At 36.6% G+C, this 14,267-nt stretch overlaps 2 protein-coding genes across 2 annotated transcripts; one reads left to right on the top strand and one right to left on the bottom strand.

The window, feature by feature from the left end:
- The first annotated feature begins 544 nt into the window (after positions 1 to 544).
- LOC113685713 (cyclin-dependent kinase 2) lies at positions 545 to 5,024 on the top strand. The gene is made up of 7 exons (XM_027203248.2): positions 545 to 809; positions 1,087 to 1,164; positions 2,408 to 2,528; positions 2,825 to 3,097; positions 3,189 to 3,250; positions 3,430 to 3,571; positions 3,996 to 5,024. The coding sequence occupies exons 1-7, from the start codon at positions 694 to 696 to the stop codon at positions 4,092 to 4,094; spliced, it is 891 nt and encodes a 296-aa protein (XP_027059049.1). The 5' UTR covers positions 545 to 693; the 3' UTR covers positions 4,095 to 5,024.
- Positions 4,789 to 13,310, bottom strand: LOC113685711 (bone morphogenetic protein receptor type-2). The gene is made up of 9 exons (XM_027203246.2): positions 12,965 to 13,310; positions 12,325 to 12,408; positions 11,198 to 11,560; positions 10,463 to 10,815; positions 9,822 to 9,996; positions 8,865 to 9,022; positions 8,452 to 8,599; positions 8,039 to 8,175; positions 4,789 to 7,328 (listed from the first exon to the last, which is right to left on the bottom strand). Exons 2-9 carry the CDS (start codon positions 12,383 to 12,385, stop codon positions 7,032 to 7,034), a joined length of 1,692 nt encoding a protein of 563 aa, XP_027059047.2. The 5' UTR covers positions 12,386 to 12,408; positions 12,965 to 13,310; the 3' UTR covers positions 4,789 to 7,031.
- Positions 13,311 to 14,267: the final 957 nt, after the last annotated feature.

Here is a 14,267-nt window from a genome sequence, read left to right as displayed (position 1 = left end):
ATTTTGCGACACATTTGCCTCTATCAGGGTGGCAGTGGAGTAGGCCTTTACTTACACTTGACTTTCTTAAAGCCTTATGGTTCATGTGGGGTTTTCTACCTTGTTATGTTAGTCAGTACTTCACAATTACATTTTATGCCAAAAAAAATTGGTAAAAATATGTATCATAACTCCCATAAGTAAAGGCCAAGAAGTGGCGTGATTTCATGTGGCTGTGAGCAGACTTTAGTTGTGAAAATAAAAAAGGGAATGATCAGTTGAACAAAGTGTTGAGTACTTCCTATTTTTCTTTCATGCTTATATCCCTCTTCCAATTTCACTCTTGTTTAAAAATAACATACTGAGTCACCAAAGAAAATTTCAAAAGTGTTTTTGGGGTCAAAATTAACCGCATCTCCACTTCGTCCGCCATCTTTGATGTGATGGGGGTGATAACTGACCGAAGAGATGCCTACTTGGAGGCTCATATCGAGATTTAGCCAATAGCATTCTAGAAAAGTGTTAACGAGAGCCAATCAGATTGTTGCGCGGGAAACATCAACCAATCACCAGTGTAACAAAGTAGCGGGAACAGGCTGCAGAAACTTGCGCGTTATGTTTGTTGAGATGAAAGAAAATATATGAACTTGAATTCCTACCTCTTTTATATGACGAGAGGTTAGCGGGAAAGTGCGGATTTTTTCTCGCTCCCTCATGGAAGCTTTCCGAAAGCTTGAGAAAATTGGAGAAGGAACATACGGCGTTGTCTATAAAGCAAAAGATATCGAAACAGGACAAACGGTCGCTTTGAAAAAGATTCGGTTAGATGCGTAAGTAGTACAAAGTTTTGTGCATGCTAACCTTCGGTTCATCCCTGGAATTTCCAATATTTAGTTTCACTTTAAGGTCTATTCGAAAATTAAGGATAGTTTGACTAAAACTCTTCGTGTTTTTTGCAGTGAAATTGAGAAAAATGGCTTTAGTTTCTTTAAAAGCGTGGGGATAAACGTGGAAACCTGCGAACGCTCATTGTGAGCTGGCATGAGTTGTTTAGCCATTTATTTTGTAAGCTAGTTAAAATTGCGTTACCTTGTATTTTTCTCTCAGGGAATCTGATGGAGTTCCAAGCACAGCAATAAGGGAAATTTCTTTACTCAAAGAACTAAATCACCCAAATGTGGTGAGGTAGGTGAAGATAATTGAAAGCTGTAACTGTTGTGGTTGTTTAGACCTGTGGTTTCTCTTGACTTGAGCTCACTGCGATTAAAACAACGGCAATCAAATATTGAAGACACTGTCGGTGACTATCGTCAAATGGTACGAAAAGAAAATGCTTCTCTAAACACCAAATAAAAATACCAAAAGTCCTGTAGGAATTTTGTTAATGAATGAATGAGTGGCGAATGTTGGACTCGACCAAAATGTAGTTCAATTTGTGAAAACCACCCAAAGAGCGTAGGATTATTGTCGTGAAGCCTCTAGAACATCTTAGACGAATACGTTATTTAATTTTACGATTGTATTTCAACTTCAGCGCTTTGTGTAGCATTTTACAGCTAGGGAAAAGAAAACTATTTGTGAGATCTTCGTGTGTCCTTAATTTGTGTCGTGTGATGTCCATTGCGATGTTTTTCCTTATGTTAATTGGGTTCCCTCTTCTTATGAAATCCCACCAGAGTCACTCAGCCTCCATTTAACGAAACTATTTTCATACATTTCTCTTAAGTCAGGCTTTTTATAGTTAGATTGAGTGCTGGTAATCTCATAGCACTGCATCTGAGAATATTAGGCTGATTTCGATAGCCATTGCGTTTGCTATAATCTCTCAGATTGTTCATTTCGTTAGAAAGTACATAAATAGCGCTCACTGTCTAATTTGACCTGGGATCAAACGGTAGTGTAAGTTTTCAAGGTTGATATTTTTTATAAGCAAAAGGAAAGCGACAAAATCGTTCCTTGTCATCTATTGTTTGAATTACACCACCATATGTATTATACCCACGTGTTGACAATGGTGTGAACAATGGAGCTAAGCTTGCCCCTTTTTCAAATGGACAACTCCTTGTAAAATATCGGGATTCAACCATTGAATTCAATTCATTCCTCAACTTGCAGTTTTGGTATTGTTGTTTCTTTTTCTCTATTGTCATCTTAATCACAGATGGAACCTAGGTTTTGTCTCAGTTGCATTAATAATATTAAAATAATAAATATTACATCAATAATGCTGATAATCTTGATGAAAGTAATCTTGTTTTACTGTCTGATTGGCTGTACTGTAAAAAAAAACCCTGTCAAAACATAAGGAACATAAGCAACATGCTTTCTTTTGTCCAAAAAGCTGATTCATCTAAAAATTTGTATTGCTAAGTTTTAAAACTTTGGGAGGAATTTGGAGGCAGTTGTAATCTTTCTTTCATTCACACAGATTGTTGGATGTGGTTCCCAGTGAAAAGAAGCTCTTCATGGTGTTTGAGTTCCTTGATAGAGACCTTAAAAAATACATGGACTCAGTACCTGCTGGTGGAATTTCACTACCTTTAGTCAAGGTAACATAATTTCCATTAGTGAAATTCTACTATGCCTCAGTGTTAACTGTGTTACCTGCCTCAAATTACTTTTTCACCTGCAAAGAATCAAATTCCAGACCTTGAAGTTTTCCTCTTGGATGTTCTGCAACTGAGCTACAGTGAACCCAATGATGAGCTAGGTCATTATTAGATCTATATGTCACATGCAGCCTGCTTACTGTAACGATCAGCTATCTTTTTGAACAGCCTAAATCCATTAAACAATTATGCTGAGATTAACCATCTGTGCCAACTCTAAAACTTTTTATTTCCAGAGCTACCTCTATCAGTTGTTAAGTGGTATTGCATTCTGTCACTCACACCGAATCCTACACAGAGATCTAAAGCCACAGAATCTTCTTATAGATGCTCATGGATCCATAAAGCTGGCAGATTTTGGTCTTGCTAGAGCTTTTGGAGTACCAGTTAGATCTTATACACATGAAGTAGTAACCCTGTGGTATAGGGCACCTGAAATTCTCTTGGGTTGCCGTTATTACTCCACCCCCGTAGATGTGTGGAGTATTGGATGTATATTTGCCGAAATGGTCAGTACAGCTGCTTTTTCCCCATAACTGCCTCTTATCCCATCTTTAATGTGTTCTCTTGTTTTTAAACATACCCATTGACTTTTCACAGATAACCAGAAGAGCTCTTTTCCCTGGAGACTCAGAAATTGATCAGCTATATCGAATTTTTAGGTAAGTTAAGAGAACAAAAAAGATTTGAAACATATCTCCAATTAATACTGTAAAAATTCTCAAGGGTTAGTTTTCTTCAAACCATCACAGAACTGACACCATTAGTCTCTTAATGTTAATTGATAGAAGATTCTTATCCAAAGAAGAGATATTAAGTAGTGTGGCACTTTACTTCACAGAACATTAGGAACTCCAGATGAGAGACTATGGCCAGGAGTATCTGAGCTCCCTGATTATAAAACATCTTTTCCCAAATGGCCTGTGCAAAATCTTCTCCAAGTTATTCCTGCTTTAGGTCAATCAGGTGCTGATTTATTACAGGTGAGTCTAGGGGATATTCACTGAATGATGAAACAATAGGAAAAATTGATAAGAAATCATTATCACTCATTTTGCAGGCTAAAATAGAGATCAGCTCATGTGATTGATCAGACTGTTTTGTGAACCTTTTCTTTTTTTCAGTTTTAATTCTCAAAGCCCTTCGAACTGATAACAATGGTAACAAAGTATATGTTCTTGGGTACAAATGTTTCGTTTGAACCCTCCCCTGGCAGCACAGGCTAAACTGACTCATAGTCAGTTACTTCAAACATTAATTCAGTTGTTTTATTGGTTGTTAAGGTTTATTCAGTCCAAAGTAAACACTTCATGATCTTGTAAATGAAAGATATTCATAACTTAATTTATCCAACTCTGCTTGTGAGATAATCATCAACAGTGCATTTTTGTTATTACTTCCTTGCAGCAAATGCTTAAATATGAACCAACGAGTCGCATATCAGCCAGGAATGCTCTAAGTCATCCTTTCTTTAGTGATGTACGAAGAAGTGCACCAAAATCATGAACCACTTTCAAGGTTCTCCATCCTCCCCACTTCCATAACTAGAGGATGACAGAATAACTATTTATAACTAAAAAAGTGTTTATAAATGTCACACAAACTTGTTCCTGGAGCTCAATACTCATGGAACTCACCCAAACAGCATGGTGGCCATAGTTTTGTGCTATTTCAGATAAGGCACTTTTCTTCTACTCTCATTACAATATTGTCACAAGAACATCATTTTAAAAACTGCAGTAGAAATGCAGTTTCCATACTTCTTTCTTTACAAGATGAATTAGAATTATTGCAAAGAAATGGCTGAGAGTCAGCTATATTTTAAAGCCACTTCAAATGCTGGTGTTTTTAAATTTACTATTTTGTGGAATTTCTGGTCATTAGCTTTACATTACTCATTGTAAATACTTGTACTCGTGTGCCTGTTGTACTGTAGATACATGATACCTTAAGATGAAAGGCACTAACAGGAGTGCAAATATTTGAAAGAAAATTGTACATGTATGACAACAGAAATAATACATTATATAATTCAAAAATAAATATTTCAAAATATATAATGTTCAGTTTTTTTCAAAGACAAACTTGTGGTCTCTGAAATATTTGCTTCTGAGCACTTAACAGTATTTGTTCCAAATGACTATAAGAATCAGCATCCATCCCACTTAAGGCAAGAGTCTTGAATAAAATAAACAAATGCTAGCCAAAAAGTTATTTTATTTAAAAACTCTACATATATTACTGACATGGACAATTTTTGCAAGTCCTATACAATTCTCCACATAAAAATAAGCCATTAACCGATCTGAATCTCTTCTAAATGCTCTCAGTGCTGGCAATGACTCTAGATCTCTCAAAACAACCAAGATTTACTGCAATCAAGATCACAATAGGTATATAAATGTAATGAAAACTTAACCTTTTTTTTTTCTTTTTTAATAAAAGCTAACACAAACAAGAATGTTGACTGGGAAGGGCAAAACTATTAACCAAATAAAAAGAAATAGCTTGATTAAGAAAGGTGTGCTTTAGCAAAGATGTGCAAATGGTAAAATACCAAAAGAACATTCTTTAATTAATACTACAAACTAAAAAAACCACAGCCAGATTATAATGGCATTAATGGCTAAATAAACATTCTAGAAATGTTCCACAGTCTTTTTGTGATGAGAATCACAAATTCAACCAATAAACAAGAAATGAGCCACAGTCCATAAAATCAGACTGATGTTACAAATACTGTCTTGTATTGCCTTGTTTTCCTCCAAAAAAGGATTTGGTCACACATTGTGCTAACACCACTTGCAGTTACATATTTCCTTGCAAAAAAACAAGGGAATTCTACAGAAAATACAAAATTAGTTGACAATATTGAAATATGGTTACAATGAACTATCACAGTAGCCGAGTGTATGCTATATACACATGGCATCTTATAATAGCTTTTAATTACTTTTGAATTTGAAATTTGAAGTGCAAATAAATACATTGCAAAGGGTGTTTGACAAGACATCAGAGAATGTCATGTGCAACCAAACATTTTAATGAAATTTTATTTCATGAATCTGTTCATTATGGCAAACAATGTTTATTGAGGACAAACTTTGTGAAGAGAGGAATTGTCCACAATTGCCCTAAAAGCAAAATCCCACATAGCTCTTAAGATGAAATTAAATATACACATGAATGTTTCTGTACATACTCCATTAACTGCCACACCATAATTTTTTTTTTGTGACTTAGTGCAGAACTTATTCAGGGGCTGTGCTGAATTGAGGGCCTTGCCTGACTAAATGTCCTCATATTTCTTAAAATGAATAAGAGTAAAATAGGAAAATATCCTTCATTGTCTTGATGGAAAAATGCATTTGCCTTCTGCACTGGCTTGCTCTTCCTTGGCAAAAATGCACTTTCCCCTTTGTGGTCTGATTCTGAGAACTGCATTAATGCTAGAGGAACTGTCCTTTATTTGCAGTGAAGACATTGTTTTTAGAGAAATAAGACCAAAGTGTTCCTCATTTGTATATAAAAGTTTTATTCCCTGAACAAGCTTACTGTATTCAAGTAAAATTGTTATGTTATGTATTAAGTTCTCCCTCATTTGAGAAAAGTGAAGAATATCTTTCTCTTATCTTCAAATTAGCTCAAAATCATCATCTTTAATCTTCTATTTAAACAAACATGTACTTGTCTCTTCCCAAAGATTTATTATCTGATGTTAACTTTCAGCTGCCCCTTGCTGTACACTGTTATTATGGCTTCAGTACACTGACCATGTGACACATACAAAATTCAAAGAAACATTTTTTTTACTACAGTTATAACAATGTAGCATTGTCTAAATTTTTTGGCACTTCTGGTCACCACTATCAAGGACAAAACCTTCTAGATAATACCTTCTATGAACAAATAGGCTAGCCCAAATCAGGACAGCATCGTCTACTGAAGAAAAACAGGATAGACATATAAAGCAAGCCAATTCAAATCAATGTTTTTTCCAGTGGTTTCAATAACTTTTTCCATAAGTAGCTGGCAGTTGTGTAATAGGTGGGTATGCCATAAGACAAAATCCAAACATGAGAACCCGCTTGAAGCATAGACAGACAGCTGTCTTGAAGACGGCAATGGACTGCCAGTGACCAACTTATTTAAACACCTGCTTAATCCAGGGTTTCCATTGGCATACTATAGTTGTAAAGTTTAGGCTGAAAACTCTCTGTCGTTATGGTCACTCTGTATTCATGGTTACCCAGGTACAAAGACTAAATGTTGGCAGCCATTAGAGTTGATTTTCTTTCCTAAACAAAATCCAGGCTCCCAATGTAACCATGAACTGATAGCAATTGTATGATATGTCTAACTTTTCTAGAGAAGTCCAATTCCAGTACACATTCTCACTGATAAACAGAGAGTGTGTTTTGCCAAAGTATTTAAAGTTGACATTCATACAGTAGTCATGGTCATACTGTTGCTTGAGGATTTATCCACCCATGGATAAGTGGCTATAATAGGTGGGGCATTAGACACAGGACCATTGACACTTGACAAGCTCTGTGAGTGTGATGTGGGGTAGTTTTGGAGAATCTTCTGCACAGGGTTACCACTTGATGAGACGACAAGACCGTCTGGGTAGTCCTTTAACAGTTCTGAGAAACGTTCCTTCACACACAGTGCAGAGAGTCTGGCATCTCCATCTTGATCCCAACAATCTTCTATAGTTTCCTTCAATGTTCTTAGACCCTTTAAAGTTAGAGCAGATTTAAGCATTGATTTTGTTTTTCTTATCTCCTCTTAAAGCTGCTTATCTTCATCACAGTCAATTAACAAGCAAAACATTACATGGGACAAATTCAATCGTCCTGACTGAACTTGCCTTGTTGATAAAGAATTTGACATAAAGCATTAAAAGGTTCCATTCAAGAGTTACCAAATAAATTGTCAAATCTTTCCCTGTTTGTCCTTTTGTGTGAGTGTTTGTTTTTGTCTGTTTTTCATTTTGTTGTTGTTGTTGTTGTTTGACTTTGTTTTTTAATGTCTCCAAGATATGTAACAGTAAAGCTTCCAGTACCTCTCAAAGTTCTTAAGACACAGGATATTTCACCAAGGAAATAAAAGCAATTTCAAGTAAATGGCAGATTTCTCACAAAAAGTCTACACTTAAACAAATGCATTGAAAACTTAAATACATGGGAAAATAAAACTCTCATCATCTGATAATCAAGATGAGAGCAGTCCAAAAAAGACTGTTGTTTAAGACAGAGATTGATTTTTTTACTACCTGGGCAGAAGTTCTTAACAAAGGTAAATGATTGTTACTTCATACTCCATTTCTGATAATTACTTCTAAGTTTGTTCAACTTTTGTTCCCTTTCACCAACAACCTTGTTTTTCAAGGGTACCCTCCCTCATGTGATCAGACCATATTAACAACTGCATTTAAAATTACTAACTGGATGATTATGTTTCCACACATCTGGAAACCCTGGCCTCTTCTTCTGCCTGGCAACATAATCCTGGATGTCTTCACTTGTGATGGATGAGCCCAGCTCAGCTTCAAATGGTGGCCTGAAGTCTGGCACAGGCTCATCTGGAGGGGAAAGAAGATGAATGTTTAGAGGGACACATTTCAAACAAATAAGTAACTAAAAGAAAACTCCAAAAAATTCTTGCTTAAGTCTACCTTCAAGACCAATAACCATTTGCAAAGCTGTTGAGCCTTTATTTCTATAGCACAAATTGACTAGGTGTGTCTACTCCCAAATACAACAAACTCCATATCATGATTTCTCTTTGGAATGGCTGATTGTACAGTTTCTGAAGCATACTTTTCCTTTAACAGACAGAAGAGCAGTACCAAACTTACTTCCATAAATGTCAGACCACCTCATTCCTACTTCCCAGAGCACAATTGACATGGCATAAACATCGATTTCTTTCAATGATGCCTCACACTCCCTTAAGTTGACAGCTCCATCTAAAACTTCAGGAGCCATATAACGAAGTGTTCCAACCTACAATAGAAAATGTCTGAGCATCACAAGGGGAAAGTACATGGATGTTGATGATCCTGCCTTACTTGATTGAATTGTGCAAACTTACCTTGAATAATTTACCCTGTAATGAGAATGCATATTAAGGAAAGGTCTCTCTGCATCTGTGACCTGAGCTTTCAAAGCTTTCATTGAACTGATATGTTATGAGGTTCTGTACTGAAAAGACAGTCCGTACCATTTTCAGCAAGTTTGAAATTATGCATATCTTAGTTATCAGTCATACCTCTGTGATTATGTCATCACTTCCTTTAGTAGCTCCAATTTCTGGCATTTTCATGGCAAAACCAAAGTCCGACAGTACACAAGTGATGTTTGGACTGACTAGTATGTTCTTACTGCTTATATCACGGTGAACAAAACATGGTTTACCTTCATTGTTATCTGAAAAAAAAAATAGTGAAAATGTCATGATAAACATGCTTGGTTACTGTAAGAAGGGTCTCAAGGAAATGACATCACATATGGTTCTAAGGAGAGGGAGAAACAAACCTGGAAAACAAAAAGACAGTAAACTTGATCTACCACAAATGAAACCAGAAACTTAAAGCTCTAAAGGGGTAGAATTTCATTCCATCAACTAATTAACTACAAGTGTACTCTAAGTAGGTGATAAAAAATGCCAAGAACTGGTCAAGTTACAGCTGCAATGATTTCAAGGAAAAATTACAGGTTACGCAATTGAAGTACAAAACTTAGGGCTTGAACAAACCAAAAGAAGAAATTTATTTGATCAACTTCAACTCTTGCATGAAATAAATCAGATTCTTTCACAGGAAAGAAGAACCTAAAGAACCAAAAATGACCAAAATTTTTAACCCTCTAGTCTCTGAGAGACACAGGTGTGAATCCCATCAAAGCCTAAATATTTTCTTTAGGGTTCTTTTCTGCAATTGCTAAAATTATAGTTAGCCTGTGAGAATCGTTACTTTACTAAATCAAAGTAAAGTAAATTTGAGGTTACTAAAATACATAAAGAGGACATACTGAGCCTTTCACTCAAAACATCTTTTTACTAATTCCTCTAATTGTGTACTATTCTTAAGATGTTATTTTGCAGAATTTGGTATTGAATCAACTAAAAATCCCCTTGTTGATATTTTTCTCTATTTCCATCACATGTCTGCTTGATTATGTAAGAAAAAATTGTGTCTTAGTGAAAGGATTAAAGCTCTTGATTTACCATCATTGTGTAAGTAAGCCAGCCCAGATGACAGTGAATGGCCAAGACTGCACATTTCTTGCCAGGTCACAGTGTTACACTTTAGATACTGCAACAGGGAACCTTTACTGTGGTATTCAGTCACAAGCAAATATTCTGGTCCATAACTTTGCTGCCTTTGAGTTGCAAAATAGAACTGCAATAAAGAAAAATATATACACACTTGTCCATAGTATGAAATTAACTTAGGGAATAAAATGCAATCTAGTAGCCTCAGGTAGACTTTTCTGGACTACTCAAAAGATCACACTGAAGATTACAAAGGGTAAAAAAAAAAAAAAAATCAATGAATTTGAAAATGTCATCAAATTTGTGCATATTTTTTAAACTGTTTAGCAGGGAACCCTTCAGTTAAGTAATATTAGATCACGTTATTAGATTTTTCCTCCTGCTACTATACAGAATTATTCAACTGAATATTCCTCTGTTAATTTACTCTCATCATTCACTATCCCATATATGAATGGACACCCTGAACATGCTGCAGCAACTTTATTTGAAACAAGTACAAACAGAACTGCTTGTCAGACACCCTTCACTCCAGCATGTTGCCTGAATTGTGCTGCCTTTTAATACAGAAAAGTCCATTGATGCAAACATACCCTTAAGATACTTGGATGTGATAACTGTCCTTCATAGACCTCCCGTTCAGACTCCCACGTGCCTCTGTGCCCTGGCGGAAATACTTTGACAGCCACTACTTCCCCTTTAAGGTAACATCTCCACACCGACCCATAGCGCCCTTGTCCAACCATTTGGTCAAAGTGCAAACCACTGATGTCAAGTTCAGGTCCAGGAGGTTCCTTCTCTTCGGGGTCAGTTGGAGCATATTTACTTTTAAAGCATTTAGACTTGTATGCATAGATAACACCCACTGTCATGCATACAGCCAGAACAACAAACATAACACATGCCACCACAATGGCAACCCTGTCTGATCTATCCCCAGCAGAAGCTGTAAACCAAGGAAGTAAATAAAATGTTAAAGTTTGCTTTTTTGCATCACAATCCACACCCATTTCTCTCCTGTATATGGGAAGAAATGCTGTCCAGTAATTCCTTAAGGTGTAATGGTTACAATGGTGAATGTACTTGTACTTGCTTTAAATCAAATTCAGATTCTTACTACATTCTGTAAAGGGGGTAAGTTTCAAAAGAAACTGTGGTGCTGCATCAGGTAATTTGGTTTTTTTTTATGACATGAGTAAACAATGTGAATTGACTTCCATGAAGAGCGCTAGTCATTCATCACAACAATACATCAGCTTTAACAGGTCTTTCTGTTGGCCAATTTAAATTGTCAACTCTGTAGTACTAGTACATGTGTATTTGCTCACCTGTTGACATGTCTGTTGTTGCCGTTGTTGTTGTCGACTCGGTATAATAAACAGGAGTGAAATTCCTGTTACACATGTGGATGTTGCAGCAACAAAACCCAGAGACATTATGACTTCTGAAGGCATCATAATTTGGATTTTGAATACAATCATCTTTACAGTCTCTAAAAGCCTCATTAACAGACACTTGAAAACACCCTTTCTTCAAAACTATGTAAAATGTTTCATTTCTTTCATTGACATTGTCTTTCCACAAAACGAAGCAGGAATACTCTGCAGTATCACAGGTTTCATTTCCATTCAAAATGCCCTTTTCTGGGTGGTATGATTCACATGTTACACCTTTTCCACCCTCAAAAGAACCTGGAAATAGAATAAAAAGAGCCAAGAGTGTTTCATTGGGTAAAATTACAGGGGGGGAAGGAGTTAAATATTAAGTGATCATCAGTGTAATTAACCCTAGTTTGGAGGTTGAAGGACTCTCTCAATGTAACACGGGCAACACCTGTGCCACTGAGTGAATTCTCTACACATTTCTCAGAGAAAAACAGCTTATATACAGCTTTGATCTAAAAATACATCACCTCTGTCGCAGAACCAGATAAACATAAGCAGCCAAAATTGCACATGTTTATAAATTTGATGTGATCAAATCATGGCATAGTTCAATTTTTGGTCAACAAACCCATTTCCCTTGTCAAATATGCATATGATTGTGTATCAGAAGAGGGGCCAATATTTTCTAGTATCATTGTATGTTAAGCTGTGTATATTTAGTTTATTTCTCTCACGTAAGACTGTCTGCGGTTAACATTCATTCGCACCCTGATAGCTAGAGGGCAATTTCTTGTTTACTAAGAGCATCGTCAAGGAGCGATGAAAATTTAACTTTCTTGACAGTATGCCCTATCTACCTCTAGGTGAGGATGTAGACGAGGATAACTTCTGTTCCAAGATTAGTGCTCCAAAATTCATTCGCCATAGACGTTCAGTCTACGAGATTGATCTCGCACAAACCCTCGAGGCCATAAAGTCTTGTAATGGATTTAATGCGGTTGTCCCGAGGTAGAGTTCTTAAGAATTCTAGTCAATTTACTGTCTAGATAGGTTTGCTGATGCATTCTTACCTTGGTTCACACACATCAAGGATGTAATAACGAGCAGGAATAGGAGACAGGAATCTTCCATCTCAACAAACGATCTTTACCAATCTGCAAAAGGATAAAATCGTTAGCGTGACTATAGCTTTTGATATGGAAGCACCTTGTGTGTGTCTGGGCGCCACAAAGGGCAGCAAATCGAATAGTTCTTCCATAATGCGTAAGTCCTCGAGAGACGAAAGTATATTTGAAAACAAATGCAAATTTAAGAAAAACAGTGACTTGGGAAAGTTCTAGGTCATAGTAGACAACAGATATCTTAAAACGAGAGTACTTTTGCCCGAAAAAGGGAAAGATTTTGAATTGAGACTGTTTGCTTAACCATGTCTGGTGGCTACGCGGAGTTGTCCATAAATCAAGAGCAGAGGTGATTTGGTGTTTTCGGGTTTTCGTTTGACTTCCTAAAGTCCTTCAGATATAATTTTTTGCAATAAAACGTAAGATAAATTCTACATTCAACTCTCAGAGATAACAAAAAGACGTTTTTACAGCCATTCTAAATCACATCTACTAAAGCAGCCTTCAAGTCGCCATTAGCTGAAGGGGTACAAATGGTCTCAGCTAAACGAAAAAATCGAGATTTTGGCATACATTAACAAACTCTAACCTTTCTTGAAAAAACAGCTGTACATTTGGCATGAAGAATCAACAAGACAACGCTTCGAATGATAAATATTTCCTTGGAATCAACGATGGTGTAGTAAATACAGTCTACCTCCCAACAGCGAATATTTAGCTGCATGTATTGAATATCGACAATAACCAATCAGATGCCTCGAGAAGAGCACGTCAATCAAGAGAAACTTATCTCAGGTAGAAATTTGATCCCCTGTATAATAAATTCCTTACTTGTTATGGCTAAGCGCTATTATTTCGGAATAGCGAAATCATGCAGCTGTTTTCGGTTCTTGTGAAGACTTCTCAACTCTCTGACATGTCTTTGTAAAGACGCCAGAAACATACGTAGCTTGGTCACGTACTTAACGCAACAATACGGAGAGCTTTGTTTTCAATGGGAAGGGACGATTTGACTCTTGGAAGAATTAACAAAGATTATGTTTTTAGTCTATGGCTCCCGTGTGTCTGCGTCCTTTCGGAGTCAATATTGCCCAAACGCCATTAAACATAAAACAAATTATGTATTTCTAAACTTCGTTCTAGGTGATTTTCTATCACTGAAGACGACATTAATAGTTATGTGATGTTCAAATAACCTTCAAAACGCCCTGAGGCTTGCCCGCTTAATTTTCAGCAGATAAGCCGATTGATTAGACACAATAGCGTTTGTCGCGAGAGGAGGGTTGTAAACAGTTTATTTCAATATAAATTCTCGAGTAGATTCATGTTTTCTTTATATCTGTTAATTCATCAATTCAGCCACTCATCGATTCATTCACCCCTTCATCTATGCATTCATTCCCGATCGTTCATTCACTCGCTCCATACCTCATTCATCCACGCACGCACGCACGCACGCACTCACTCACTCACCCTCGCTCATTTATTCAACCACTTTCCAACCACGAACGCGATCGCAATGTAGACCCCATAAAAATCAAAGGGCGTGATATTTGAGTTGTGGCTGAATTTCAATTTTGATTAAATTTTTCCCATAATTAAATGATCTATAGTAATTTTAAGTCGTCATTTGAAAATAAAACAAGGAAATGAAATTATAGACTGTTATATTTAATTTTAGAGCAGGGGAAATGAACACGCCGAAGGAAACAAAGGATGAAATCTGTCGGTTTTTAAGAACAGAAGAACCGTCTGGTAGCCTCCGAGCAGACACTCGTAATTAGCAACAGCGTTTCGGCAAAAGCGTTTCTTCGGCCGTGAGAAAGTATGAGGCAACGGAAAGAGGTCCTCAGGGGATCTAGTTTGATACCGTCTGAGACACATTTTGATTC

The sequence above is a fragment of the Pocillopora damicornis genome, chromosome 9 (genome assembly GCF_964200805.1).
Source record: "Pocillopora damicornis chromosome 9, jaPocDami1.2, whole genome shotgun sequence".
In the NCBI taxonomy this organism is placed as follows: Eukaryota; Metazoa; Cnidaria; class Anthozoa; order Scleractinia; family Pocilloporidae; genus Pocillopora; species Pocillopora damicornis.
This window is presented reverse-complemented; position numbering and strand designations above follow the sequence as displayed.